At 36.3% G+C, this 14,854-nt stretch overlaps 1 protein-coding gene across 1 annotated transcript in view; it reads left to right on the top strand.

Annotated features, from left to right (window-relative positions):
- Positions 1-12,989, top strand: part of LOC105090099 (putative P2Y purinoceptor 10) — a 108,768-nt gene extending 95,779 nt beyond the window's left edge. The window contains exon 2 of the mRNA XM_010981291.3: positions 11,811-12,989. Within this exon, the coding sequence (XP_010979593.1) occupies positions 11,860-12,903 (1,044 nt within the window). The 5' untranslated portion in view covers positions 11,811-11,859 and the 3' untranslated portion in view covers positions 12,904-12,989. The remainder of the gene's footprint in view (positions 1-11,810) is intronic.
- The last annotated feature ends 1,865 nt before the right edge of the window (positions 12,990-14,854 follow it).

Genomic DNA, 14,854 nt, shown 5'->3' with positions numbered 1-14,854 from the left:
TGTATTTATGTTCCCATGTATTTGTGAATTTTCAAAACGTCTTTCTATTTTTTAGCTCTAATTTTTTAAATTATTACTATAATATATTCATTTTTAAGATAAAGCTTCAATCAAACACTTTTCCACTTATATCCACTTATATATAACAGAATTTCAGTCACCATTCAAAGTAGATTAATTTAAACAATTATTCACCAGAAGAGAGACAAGAAATCTGTCAGCTTTCTTTTTATGTTTCATTTAAATAGAAATATAAAATCTTATGTATAAACCACAGATTTCAACTTCTGGTTCTTTTTAATATAGAAGTTGATAAAGCTCCAACTGTATACCTGAATCTATGAGAAAATGCCACTTTTATAGCAGTTGGGATTCTAACTGTGCCTTCCAGCTTTAATCCATATGATTTTTAATATTTTGTGCATTTTTTTTATTCTTTCCAGCTTTATAAAGATATTATTGACATAAAACATGTAAATTTAAGGTATGATATATGATGATCTGATACATGTATGTATTACAAAAGTATTACCAGAATAAAGTTAACATCTCCATTCTTTCACATAATTATATTTTTATGGTAATAATGTTTTTAACAGCTTTCAAATATGTAATACAGTACTGTGTTTTATAGAAACCATGTTGTATATAGATTCCCAGAGCTTATTTATATTATAGCTGAAACTTTGTACCCTTTGACAAACATTTCCTCATTTTGCCCACCCCCACAAACTCCTGACAATCACCCTTCTATTCTCAATTTCTATGATTTTAGTTTTTTTAGATTCCACATATAAGTGAGCACGTGTAGTATTTATCTTTTTCTGTCTGACTTATTGCACTTAGCATAGTGACCCAAAGTTTCCAACCATATTTTCACAAATATAAATATAGAAATCCCTTTTAATGGATTAATAATGTACATATATATATATATCTCACATATATATCTCACATTTTCTTTATCCATTCATCTGACAATTGACACTTAAGGTGTTTCCATTTCTTGACTATGGTAAGTAATGCTGTAGTAAACATTGTGGTTCAGATATCTCTCAGATAATAATTCATTTTTTAATTGAGGTATAGTTGACATGCACAATATTAATTATAGGAGTACAAAAATGATTTGATATTTGTATATATTGTTAAATGATTACCACAATAAGTTTAGCTAACATCTGTCATCATATACAGTTACTTTTTTTTCTTGTGATAAGAAATTTTAAGATTTTCTCTCAGCAATTTTCAAATATGCAATACAGAATTATTAACTATAGTCTCAATGCTGTACACTACATCCCCATGACTAATTTATTTTATAACTGGAAGTTGGGACCTTTTGACTCCCTTCATCCATTTTCATCCAGCCTTCAAACCCCATCTCTGGCAATCACTAATCTGATCTCTATTTATGAGCTAGTCTGGTTTGTTTGTTTGGTTTGGTTTTAAATTCCACATATGTGTGCAATTATTCAGTATTTGCCTTTCTCTGACTGATTTATTTCACAGTAATTCTGTTTCTAATTTTTTGAGGAACTTCCACATTGTTTTTCACAGTGGCTGTGCCAATTTATACTCCCATCAACAGTGTGCAAAGGGTTCCTGTTTCTATATATCCCACACCAACACTTATCTCTTGGCTTTTGATAATAGCCATTCAAAGAAGTGTGAGAAGATATCTCATTGCAATTTTAATTTGCATTTTCCTGATAGTAGGGATGTGGTGAGCATATCTTCATATACCTGTTGGCCATTTGTATGCCTTCTTTGGAAAACTATTTATTACATTTCTTTGCCAACTTTTAGTCAGATTTTTTTTTTGCTCTTTTGCTATTGAGTTGTATGAGTTTATTATATATTTTGGATATTAAGTTCTTATTATATTTATGGGTTGCAAATATTTTCTACCATTCTGTAGGGTGTCTTTTGATTTTGTTAATCATTTCTTTTGCTGTGCAGAAGGTTTATGACTTGACGTAGTCTCGCTTGTTTTTGTTTTGTTTTTGAAGTTTTATCATTACAGGTCTTACACTTACATCTTTAATCCATCTCTGGTTAGTATTTGTAGTGGTATAAAATAGGAATTAAGTTCCACTCTTTTGCATGTAAATATCCAATTCTCCCAGTACCACTTGTTGAAAAGACTGTCTTTTCTTTAATAAATATTCTTGGCTCTCTTCTCAAATATTAGTTAACTATAAACACATGGGTTTTATATCACAGCTCTTGATTTTGTACATTGGTTTATGCATCAGAAATTTGCTCACAATTTGTATGTGACAGAGCCAGTATCCAAAGTTATACAATTTAACACCAAATTCTATGCTTTTTACCACGATACTAAATTACTAATAGAATGTTACTTATCCTTTTAGTTCCTTAGTAGACTACATTTGGCCATTCTTTTGGCCTGAAAGACACGGGATAGTGGGCCTGGAGAGAGAAGAAAACATCTTCACTGTGGTGGACATGAAATACTGATCATTATGTCTTCCTGCAGTCATGTAACATGAAGTAAATAAGAATTAATTTTACCATTGTGTTACTGGATTCTGTATGGACACTGGGGTTTTGCTGTAACGTTAGTCTCTGAATTTCCCTTCCTGGGTCTTATTTTCCAATATCACCATCTTTGAGTGTAAATTGGAACAGAGAAATAATACAACTCAATGTAGATAGTGTAAGCTTTTATGTTACTATCATCAAGGAACAGTAAGCTTTATTGCAAAGCTGGATTTACACAGGTACATAGTAGATTATTAGTCAATAGCTATGATTTGAGGGCTACAGAAAATTCCCTGCTCCAAGTGTCTTTTAACTAAAGCTCTACTGTTTGAAATTCCACCATTCAATTCTTTGAATTAACTTATTTTTTTCTTTAATTTCCCCTTAAGTAAAAATATCCTTGCAAATAATACTATTTTAAGTTATAACCAGTCACTAATATTTCAATGTGAATTGGTTCATTACATTATTGATTCTATTAGTTGAAAGGGACTGTAGAAGGAGGGCTGTGAAAGGCATTCAGAGAATCCTCCATTAAGAAGGTACAACTTAAATATAACTTTCATGGATGAGTATTATTTTGTGGGGTGGATATAGTTCAATGAGATTAAAAGCTTCATGCCTGTCTTTATACCACCCTATCATCAGTACCTAAAACAATGTCTAATACATTGAAGACATGTAAAATGTTACATTAATTAAATAATATGTATTATTTTTAGAGGGAAAGTTATGTTCTAAGTCCCAGATAAGGATTTTTTTGCACCTGAAGGTGTATGAAGTGAGATAATCAAGGGAAAGGCCCCAAGTCTGGTGTATAATTCAAAGAATGACTGTTATAGGTGGAGGAGAATAAGAAAGGTTAAATTACTGTAGTAAAAATTCCTATGAATATTCATCTCTTTTTCCCACTTTTTCCCACAGCTCAGTTGCTCCCTACCTTTACCTACCATCAGTGCACTCATCTGTGGGGAGGTTCTCATAGAATCTTCTTTTCTCAAGAGGGAGACAGTCAAGTGAAGTAGAAAGATTATTAGAGAGAGAGGCTGATTTCTAGCTATATTTCAAAGTCTAATTAACTATGAGTCTCTTTATCCCTGGGCAAGTTACTTTACCACTTTGTGCATGTGCTTCGCCAAATGAGCTCATGAATGTGAGGATTTAAATTATTTTAAAGATTTTATGTGGGAAAAGTCCTCTATTTCTAGGACCGATTACTTGGACCAGACATAAGCAGACAATTTACTGTAGTCCTTATTGTTAACTTTTCTGAAAATGTAGTGGTCTGTAACCATCTCTTCTGGCTCAGTCCCCATTAAGAAACATGAAATTCAGACAAATCCAAAGGAGCACAATAGTGGTTAGATTATTCTGTTTCCAAACCTTTTGTTATCTAAAACCAGCACCTGTCTCTAGCAAGCATTGACAGGCAGAGGTGGAAAATATTCATGGTCCTATAGTTGGAGAAAAGAGGATGTGGTCTCTAATCTAGATGGAGTACCATTTATCTAAAATCCATTTGCAGAGCTAGTATTTTGAGAAGAACTGAAAGGTTTAAATAAAATAAAGGGAGCTTTCTACTTGTAAAGCAATTTTAAGGGCCAGAATCCCTGGAGAATATAGTCTAACTATATGACTATAAAGGGAAACTGGGAAAATCCTGAAGACGCCAGCAACGAAGCCATGGATGCTTGCAGTGGGATTTCCAGAGTAAGATTTTCTGCCCACTGTGGTGTAGATCTGGGGTAAGGCCCAAGAATTTAATAATTATGATTGAATACAAACTATAATTTTAAAATAGCTTGTGTATACAAGTAAAGTTTGGTAAAAATATCTACGCAAGTATTCATTTATAGATCTATAGGCACAGAAAAAATATAAAATATTATACACCAAAATGTTTGCAATGGAAATATTGGTGATAGATGTGTATATATTTTGGGTTATTTTCGCTTATATCTGTTTTCTATTATGAAACTCTATTTCTGTGTGGAGAAGTAATGAACATTTACAAACAAGCTAAGACTTTTAAGCAGACTTTTTACACAGTCTTATCATTAGGGACTTAGAAATACTCACTCTGCTTTTAAAAACACTGTGTTTGTACTGGAATATTTAGAAGGAACTAATCTTTTCTGCTTGTAACAGTTCACTGTCAAAGTTAGTGTTCTAAAGTATGGCATTGGTTTATTTCTGAAAGTTTGTATTATTATTACAAAAATATGGTTTTCCTCTTAGAAGTTCCTGGAAAAGTAAAATTCATTCTGTAGAGGGAGGCAAGAGACACTGTTCAGCGTTTGCCGCTAATTTTCTTGTGAATTTGGAGAATTTAATCTCCCTGTTTTTGACCTTGGTTTTCTCATCTATAAAAAGTGACAGGATCAGAAGGTCTTAATGGCCTTTAACAGCTCTAATATTCTAGGAATCTGCAATGAATTTAGAAGCCAAACTATTTTCAGAGAACTATATGACAAAGTATGATGTCTGAAAAAATTAAAATAAAATAAACTCAGACTCTCTAAAGGGCTCTTTAAAAGATTCTTCTTCTGATATTACATATGATGTTATTGATACTTCTATCTTTTATTTTGATTTCTCTATTAGTGAAATTTTAAAATAATGTGTTAAAGATCAAAAGATGTTTGAACGTTGGTATAATTATGACATCTGGTGGTCAAATCAAACATCACAGTTAAATTCTAATTCCCCAGACACTCATTCTCTTCCTTTCAGTAGGAGTTTTTCCCTGATTCATCTATTTGTCGTGTATTCAGTCATTTACTAAAAAAAAATTAGTGGATATCTAATATGTTCCAGACAATTTACTAGGCACTTTACTATGGAGGAAAGGAAGAAGTAAGAGAATGAGTTTTTGATATATATGTAGAAGATTGCAATCCATTCAGGAAACAAAATGAACTCCATGGAAAGGCAAATAACCACAGCATTTTAGTGTGTTGATGCACTAAAGAAAATTATCACAACTGGGGAAACTCTGAGGTCGTAGTAGTGATCTGTGGTTTGAAGAGGTCTGGAAAGGCTTTCTTGGAGGAAGTGAGCCTTGCCTTTCTTGGGGCCACAGTTTCTCCATCTGTAAAATAGTGGTGACATTTTATTGTCGCATAGGATTGCTGTGAGAAAACTTCTGGGAGTGTATTTAAAGTTCTTATTACAGCATCTTGTCCAAAGTAGGCATTCAGTGATTGTTAACTATTACTGTAACAAAACCAGAGTGATCAGGGAAGATTTCATGTGTATTAACTGTTCCTTAAATTTTTTTCAAGAATAATTCTGGTTCAGCTTTATGTGTTTTTTTTTTTTAATTTAGACAGAGTATAGAGAACACAAGATCAATTATCTTAGTTAATTCAGTGGATAAACAAACAAATCACAAAAAAAGATAATGTTCTCCCTATCTACAGTTGGCTAAATTAACTAGCCAATTAAGCAAACAGTCAACTCAGTGGAAACAAACACATTTAAAGTAGTTGTTTACTTGAATGAACTGGTTGACTGCAATGAACTGTCAGTAAATATAATCTATCTGAGAGCCCCACGTAGTCAGCACAAAGGTGTAGATTGAAACTGTATGAACTGTCTCAAAAATGTGAATGTCTGAAGCTATCATAACTCTGATTTTTTTTCTCTTTTTTCAAATTTTTTTTATTTTTTATTGATTTATAATCATTTTACAATGTTGTGTCAAATTCCAGTGTTCAGCACAATTTTTCAGTCATTCATGGACATATACACACTCATTGTCACATTTTTTCTCTGTGAGTTATTATAATATTTTGTGTATATTTCCCTGTGCTATACAGTGTAATCTTGTTTATCTATTCAACAATTTTGAAATCCCAGTCTATCCCTTCCCACCCTCCTCCCCCTGGTAACCACAAGTCTGTATTCTCTGCCTGTGAGTCTATTTCTGTCCTGTATTTACGCTTTGTTTTTGTTTGTTTGTTTGTTTTTGTTTTTTAGATTCCACATATGAGCAATCTCATATGGTATTTTTCTTTCTCTTTCTGGCTTACTTCACTTAGAATGACATTCTCCAGGAGCATCCATGTTGCTGCAAATGGCATTATGTTGTCGATTTTTATGGCTGAGTAGTATTCCATTGTATAAATATACCACCTCTTCTTTATCCAGTCACCTGTTGATGGACATTTAGGCTGTTTCCATGTTTTGGCTATTGTAAATACTGCTGCTATGAACATTGGGGTGCAGGTGTCATCCTGAAGTAGATTTCCTTCTGGATACAAGCCCAGGAGTGGGATTCCTGGGTCATATGGTAAGTCTATTCCTAGTCTTTTGAGGAATCTCCACACTGTTTTCCATAGTGGCTGCACCAAACTGCATTCCCACCAGCAGTGTAGGAGGGTTCCCCTTACTCCACAGCCTCTCCAGCATTTGTCTTTTGTGGATTTTTGAATGACGGCCATTCTGACTGGTGTGAGGTGATACCTCATTGTAGTTTTGATTTGCATTTCTCTGATAATTAGTGATATTGAGCATTTTTTCATGGGCTTTTTGATCATTTGTATGTCTTCCTTGGAGAATTGCTTGTTTAGGTCTTCTGCCCATTTTTGGATTGGGTTGTTTATTTTTTTCTTATTGAGTCATATGAGCTGCTTATATATTCTGGAGATCAAGCCTTTGTCGGTTTCACTTGCAAAAATTTTCTCCCATTCCATAGGTTTACTTCTTGTTTTATTTCTGGTTTCCTTTGCTGTGCAGAAACTTGTAAGTTTCATTAGGTCCCATTTGTTTATTCTTGCTTTTATTTCCTCTAGGAGAAAATTTTTGAAATGTATGTCAGATAATGTTTTGCCTATGTTTTCCTCTAGGAGGTTTATTGTATCTTGTCTTATGTTTAAGTCTTTAATCCATTTTGAGTTGATTTTTGTATATGGTGTAAGGGAGTGTTCTAGCTTCATTGTTTTACATGCTGCTGTCCAGTTTTCCCAACACCATTTGCTGAAGAGCATGTCTTTATTCCAATGTATATTCTTGCCTCCTTTGTCAAAGATGAGTTGACCAAAAGTTTGTGGGTTCATTTCTGGGCTCTCTATTCTGTTCCATGGGTCTATATGCCTGTTTTTGTACCAACACCATGCTGTCTTGATGACTGTAGCTCTATAGAATTGTCTGAAGCCTGGGAGAGTTATTCCTCCAGCCTCTTTCTTTCTCTTCAGTAATGCTTTAGCAATTCTAGGTCTTTGATGGTTCCATATGAATTTTATTATGATTTTTTCTACTTCTGTGAAATATGTCCTGGGTAATTGGATAGGGATTGCATTCAATCTGTAGATTGCCTTGGGCAGTGTCACCATTTTAACAATATTGATTCTTCCAATCCAAGAGCATGGAATATCTTTCCATTTTTTAAAGTCTTCTTTAATTTCCTTCATTAATGGTTTATAGTTTTCTGTGTATAATTCTTTCACCTCCTTGGTTAGATTTATTCCCAGATATTTTATAACTTTGGGTGCTATTTTAAAGGGGATTGTTTCTTTACTTTCTTCTTCTGTTGATTTATCATTAGTGTAAAGAAATGCAACTGAGTTTTGAACGTTAATTTTGTAACCTGCTACCTTGCTGAATTCTTCAATCAGCTCTTGTAGCTTTTGTGTGGACCCTTTCGGGTTTTCTATATATAGTAACGTGTCATCAGCATATAATGACACTTTTACCTCTTCTTTTCCAATTTGGATCCCTTTTATTTCTTTCTCTTGCCTGACTGCTGTGGCTAGGACTTCCAGGACTATGTTGAACAGGAGTGGTGATAGTGGGCATCCTTGTCTTGTCCCAGATTTTAGTGGGAAGCTTTTGAGTTTTTCACCGTTGAGTACTATGCTGGCTGTAGGTTTGTCATATATAGCTTTTATTATGTTGAGATATGTTCCCTCTATACCCACTTTGGTGAGAGTTTTTATCATAAATGGGTGTTGAATTTTATCAAATGCTTTTTCTGCATCAATTGAGATGATCATGTGGTTTTTGTCCTTTCTCTTGTTGATATGATGTATTACACTGATTGATTTGCGTATGTTGAACCAGCCTTGTGTCCCTGGGATGAACCCCACTTGGTCATGATGTATAATCTTTTTTATGTGTTGTTGGATTCTATTTGCTAAAATTTTGGTGAGGATTTTGCATCTATGTTCATCAGTGATATTGGCCAATAATTCTCTTTTTTTGTAGTGTCTTTGCCTGGTTTTGGTATCAGGGTGGTGGTGGCTTCATAGAATGAGTTTGGGAGTATTCCCTCCTTTTCAATCATCTGGAAGAGTTTGAGAAGGACTGGTATGGGTTCTTCTTTGTATGTTTGGTAGAATTCCCCTGTGAAGCCGTCCGGTCCTGGACTTTTATTTGTAGGGAGGTTTTTAATTGCTATTTCTATTTCCTTTCTAGTGATCGGATTGTTCAAGTGTTCAGATTCTTCTTGATTCAGTCTTGGTGGACAGTATGTTTCCAGAAACTTGTCCATCTCCTCTAGGTTATCCAGTTTGGTTCCATATAGTTTTTCATAATATTCTCGTATGATATTCTGTATTTCTATTTTGTTTGTTGTAATTTCTCCATTTTCCTTTCTTATTTTGCTAATTTGTGCTCTCTCTTTTTTCTTCTTTGTGAGTTTGGCCAGAGGCTTGTCGATTTTATTTACTTTTTCAAAAAATCAGCTTTTGGTTTGGTTGATTTTTTCTATGGTCTTGTTAATCTCTATTGTATTTAATTCCTCTCTGATCTTTGTTATTTCCTTCCTTCTGCTGCTTTTTGGGGCTTTTTGTTCTTCTTTTTCTAATTCATTCAGGTGGTGGGTTAAATTGTTTATTTGAGATTGTTCTTCTTTTTTGAGGAAGGCCTGTATCGCTATAAAATTCCCTCTTAGCACTGCCTTTGCTGTGTCCCATAGGTTTTGAGTGGTTGTGCTTTCATTATCATTTGTCTCAAGGTATTTTTTAATTTCAGCTTTGATTTCCTCATTGATCCATTGTTTTTTCAATAACATATTGTTTAATCTCCATGCTTTCCTTTTTTTCTCCTTTGTTTCTCTGTTGTTGATTTCCAGTTTCATGGCATTGTGGTCAGTAAAGATGCTTGAGATAATTTCTATCTTCTTAAAATTGTTGAGGTTTCTTTTGTGCCCAAGTACATGATCGATCCTGGAAAATGTTCCATGTGCACTTGAAAATAATGTATATCCTATTTTTTGGGGGTGTAATGCTCTGAAAATATCCACCAAATCTAGTTTTTCTATTGTAGTATTTAATTTCTCTGTTGCCTTGTTTATTTTCTGTCTGGAAGATCTGTCTAGTGATGTTAATGCAGTGTTAAAATCTTCAACTATGATTGTATTCCCATCAATATCCCCCTTTATTTCTGTTAGTAATTCTTGTATGTACTTAGGTGCTCCTATATTGGGTGCATATATATTAACGAGTGTAATATCCTCATCTTGTATCACTCTTTTAATCATTATAAAATGTCCTTCTTTATCTTTCTTTATGGCCTTTGTTTTAAAGTCTATTTTGTCTGAAATCAGTACTGCAACACTTGCTTTTTTGGCTTTTCCATTTGCATGGAATATCCTTTTCCATCCTTTCACTCTCAATCTATATGTGTCCTTCTCCCTAAAGTGGGTCTCTTGTATGCAGCATATTGAAGGTTCTTGCTTTATTATCCAGTCTGCCACTCTGTGTCTTTTGACTGGAGCATTTAGTCCATTAACATTTACAGTAATTAATGATAGATGTGTGTTTATTGCCATTTTGAACTTATCTTTGCAGTTGAATTGGTATATCCTCTTTGTTCCTTTCTTCTTCCTTTTGTGGTTTGGTAATTTTCCTTTGTATTATCATGGATTTTATTTAATTTTTGTGACTCCTTTGTAAATTTTTGGCTTGTGGTTACCCTTTTTTGTAAATCTATCAACCCATTACTATAACTGTTTTTATTAAACTGATAGTAACATGATCTCAAACCCATCCTACTGTTAAAAAAAATTTAAAAAAGAAAGAAAAAAATATTCTATATTTCCCTGCCTCCCTCTCCCAGTCTCAGTGATTTGTATGTCTTCTTTTATAATTTCATGTTTACTTTATTTGTAATTCATGAGTTATCACCTTTTCAGTTGTGTGTTTCTCATTTCTGTAGCATCCTTCTGCTTTTTTATTTAGAATAGCCCTTTCAATATTTCTTTTAGCATGGGTTAATGTTGCTAAACTCCTGCAGCTTTTTTTGGTCTGTGAATCTCTTTATTTCTCCTTCTATCCTTAAGAATAGCCTTGCTGGATAAAGGATCCTAGGCTGCATCGTTTTTTCATTCAGGGCTTTGAATATATCTTGCCACTCCCTTCTGGCCTATAGTGTTTGTGTAGAGAAATCAGCTGAGAGCCTTATGGGGGTTCCCTTGTAACTTACTCTTTGCTTTTCTCTTGCTGCCTTTAGAATCATTTCTTTATCCTTGACTCTGGCCATCTTGATTATGATATGTCTTGGTGTGGGTCTATTTGGGTTCTTCCTGTTTGGGACCCTCTGAGCTTCCTGTACTTGGATATCTAATTCCTTCTTTAAGTTTGGGAAGTTTTCAGTCATATCATAACTCTGTTAATAAACACAGACCTCTAAAGTTACTGAGCCTTCTGGAAAATGCCACAGTATATAAGTAGATCTACCTGTGCCATCAGCCAAATTCTGAGGCAAAGGTTATCTGAGTTGTACCATTTTTTTCCAATCTCCTATCTTTCCAAGTCCTGCTGACCTGCTATCCCTTTCCCAGGCCTTTATCCAATGTTTCATCCTTAAACTTTCATAAACTCATCTCAGCAGTCATCTAATCCCTGATAAGTTTGCCATTCAAAATAGATTGAATTTTATCTCTCTCAAGGTTGATGATAGGGAAGTCAACTAGATCTGAAACTTTTAAAATATAGATGGAAACAATTGTAAAACTGAAATGTGGATCCCTATACGGCTGTTGGAATATATGCTTGGGGCCTATTTGCCAGTGAAGACTTGCTTATAGGTTATATCTGCAACTTTAATTACTTCCTCTGACTACTAAGGGAAAATCCCGACTGAGGATATTGCCAAAATAGTGATCTTTTTGATTCCGGAAAATACCTTCCACAATACTCTTATACATTGGCAAGATATTTTCAGTTTATATAGAAAAGTTTTTTTTGAATTTATGAAAGTTCATACTTGACTACCTCGTTGGTAGAAAACAAATATATTTGTATACCCAAACATGGACTGATGTGCCCTTGACCCTATCTTTACTTTATTTTTTGCAGAAATCACCACTCTAATGATTTCCTTAAGGAAGGAACACAAATCTTCAAGATGGGAAGTAACAGTGCAAACAGTACAAGAGCAAAGTGCACTGATCTTCAAATGCCATTTCAGTACTCCCTCTATGCAACCACTTACATCCTCATATTCATCCCTGGTCTTCTGGCCAACAGTGCAGCCTTGTGGGTTCTGTGCCGCTTCATCAGCAAGAAAAAGAAAGCCATCATTTTCATGATCAACCTCTCTGTGGCTGACCTTGCTCATGTGCTGTCCTTACCCCTCCGGATTTACTATTACATCAGTCACCACTGGCCTTTCCAGAGGGCCCTTTGCCTGCTGTGCTTCTACCTGAAGTATCTCAACATGTATGCCAGCATTTGTTTCCTGACATGCATCAGCCTTCAGAGGTGCTTCTTTCTCCTCAAGCCCTTCAGGGCAAGAGACTGGAAGCGTAGATACGATGTGGGCATCAGTGCTGCCATCTGGGTCATCGTTGGGGCCGCCTGTTTGCCACTTCCAATTCTGAGAAGTGCTGGCTTAGCCAACAACACTGAATCCTGCTTTGCTGATTTAGGGCTTCAACACATTAGCATGGCATCCTCTATTGGCATGATAACTGTAGCTGAACTTGGAGGGTTTTTATTACCTGTTGTAACTATTATTTATTGCACATGGAGAACAAGAAAAATTTTACAGGAATTCCAAGTTCCCCTTCAGAATACCAAAGAGAGAAAAAAGGCTTTGTGGATGGTCCTAATGTGTGCAGTGGTATTTATTGTATGTTTCACCCCTTACCACCTCAACTTCCCATTCTTTATGATGGTTAAGCAACAAGTCTTTTCAAACTGTTCATTTATTAAGAGTACTCTATGGTTCCACATCATTTCCCTGTGTCTTGCAAATCTAAATTGCTGTCTTGATCCAGTTGTATATTATTTTATGACCTCAGAATTTCGTGATGGATTTTTGGAACGTAGTAGTTTGATTCTTCAGTCGTGTGTAAGATGCAAGGACAGTGCTTTGGAAATTCATCATAAGAAGGAGGATCTTCAAACTATCTCTCTTGAATTTTTGGATGATTCCAAGACAATGTAAAAAATAATTACCTGGAATAATCTATATGATCTATCTGTTTAGCTATGTCAACCTAAAGATTTTCTTTAAAAAATGGTGTTGTTGATTGCCTTAATGAAACATGGCTCCTTTCCCTGCATCCTCCAAATTATTCTTAAAAAAATTATTAATGCCTATATTTTCTGTGCAAATGCATTGTTTTATGGAGCATATGAGAATATGTTTTTCCTTACAGAAAGTGATAAGTAAACAAGATGAATTGCCCACCTGTTCCTCAGTAATAGGTCCTAACATTTAACTTCCTGCAAGAAACAAAATGCCAATTGAAAACAATTGAACATAGATGAATTGTCCACACACTTAAAAATGTACAGGAGAATGATATTATCCAAGCTTTATCATAAAAATATACAAGGGGGAGTGGCCAAGATGGCAGAGTAGGAAGACCCTGATCTCATCTCCTCCCACAGCACATCAAAATTACAGATACTTATAGAGCAACTATTGATGAGAACAACCTGAACACTAGCAGAAAATTTTATTTTACAACTAAAGAGGTAGAAGAGTAATCACAACAAGATGGGTAGGAGGGGTGGAGGCACAGTATAGTCAACAGCCATACCCTTGGGGAGGTGACCCACAAATGGAAGAATAACTATAATTGCATAAGTTCTCCACAAGGAATGAGGGGTCTGAGCTCCACATTGGGCTTCCCAGCCCAGAGAGTCCACAACAGAAAGACAAGCCTCTAGAACATTTGGCTCTGAAGGCCAGTGGTACCTATGTTCAGGAGAGCCACAGAGCTGTGGGAAATAGAGACTCCACTCTTAAAGGGCACATACAAAATATCAGAAGTTCTGACTCCCGGGCAGAAGCAGTAATTTAAAAGTAACTTGGGTCAGACTCACTTGCTGACCTTGGAAAGCCTCCCAGAGAGGCAGGAGGCAACTGGGATTCATTCTGGGTTTGTAGACACTGGCAGCATTCATTTTTGGAAGCTCATCCATGAGGACACTGGTACTGACAATACCATTTTGGAATCCCCTTCTTAGCTTATTAGCACTATGATGTGGTCCCACCCAATAGGGGGTCAGCAGCAGTCCTGGGATGCCCCAGGCTTAGCAGTTAGCTGTGCAAGGACAAAATCCCACCCACCAGCAATCTGGCTATATTGGCCCCCTTGAGCTTCCAGATGCCCTTGGACCATGCCCGGCTCACCAGGGCACCCAGGATCCAGCCCCACCCACAGCAAACCAACACCAAGTCTATGAAGTCAAGACCCCAGAACCAAAGAATCTAGGACCCAGCTCTACCCAACAGTGGGCAAGCAATAGCCCTGGGATCCAGGCTTATTGCCAAGGGTGGGCACAGTTCTGGGACCTACTGGGCCCCAGTATACCCACCCCCTTGCTTGTGAGTAGACACCAATTTTGGGAACCCTGTACACTGCAGCCAGAGACCCTAGGACTTAGTTGTACCCAGTGGGTCAGAACTAGCCACAGGACCTTCTGGGTCCCAGCCCCATCCATCACTGGGCTGACACCAGCTCTGAAACCCCAGTCCCACAGCCAGACAGCTCAGGTTCTGACTCTGCACATGATGGGCTATCAGTATCTATCCCAGGACCAAGCCTCACCCTCCATTGGGTGGGCACTAGCATCAGGAAGCCTAGGACACCAGATTCACCTGTCAGGAGGCCAATGCCAGTTCCAGGACATCTTGGGCCCCTCAGCCATGGCCCAGCACAAGAGCAGATGGATCCTAGCTCTGAGATTCTAAGCCCTGCAGCCTGCCATCTCATGACATGGCCATACCCAGTAGTGGGCTGGCACCAGGAACAGGACTCCCCTGCTTATGCAGACAGCCATGGCAGGATCTGGCCCTACCTACCAGAGGACAACAATCTCCACACAAGGCAGGGCCTGGCAACAAATTGGACCAGTGGGCAGCCATGTTTACCAGTGTGTCCACA

Source organism: Camelus dromedarius, chromosome X, assembly GCF_036321535.1.
Source record: "Camelus dromedarius isolate mCamDro1 chromosome X, mCamDro1.pat, whole genome shotgun sequence".
In the NCBI taxonomy this organism is placed as follows: domain Eukaryota; kingdom Metazoa; phylum Chordata; class Mammalia; order Artiodactyla; family Camelidae; genus Camelus; species Camelus dromedarius.
The sequence above is the reverse complement of the archived record's forward strand: the minus strand, read 5'-3'. Positions and strand labels throughout refer to the sequence as shown.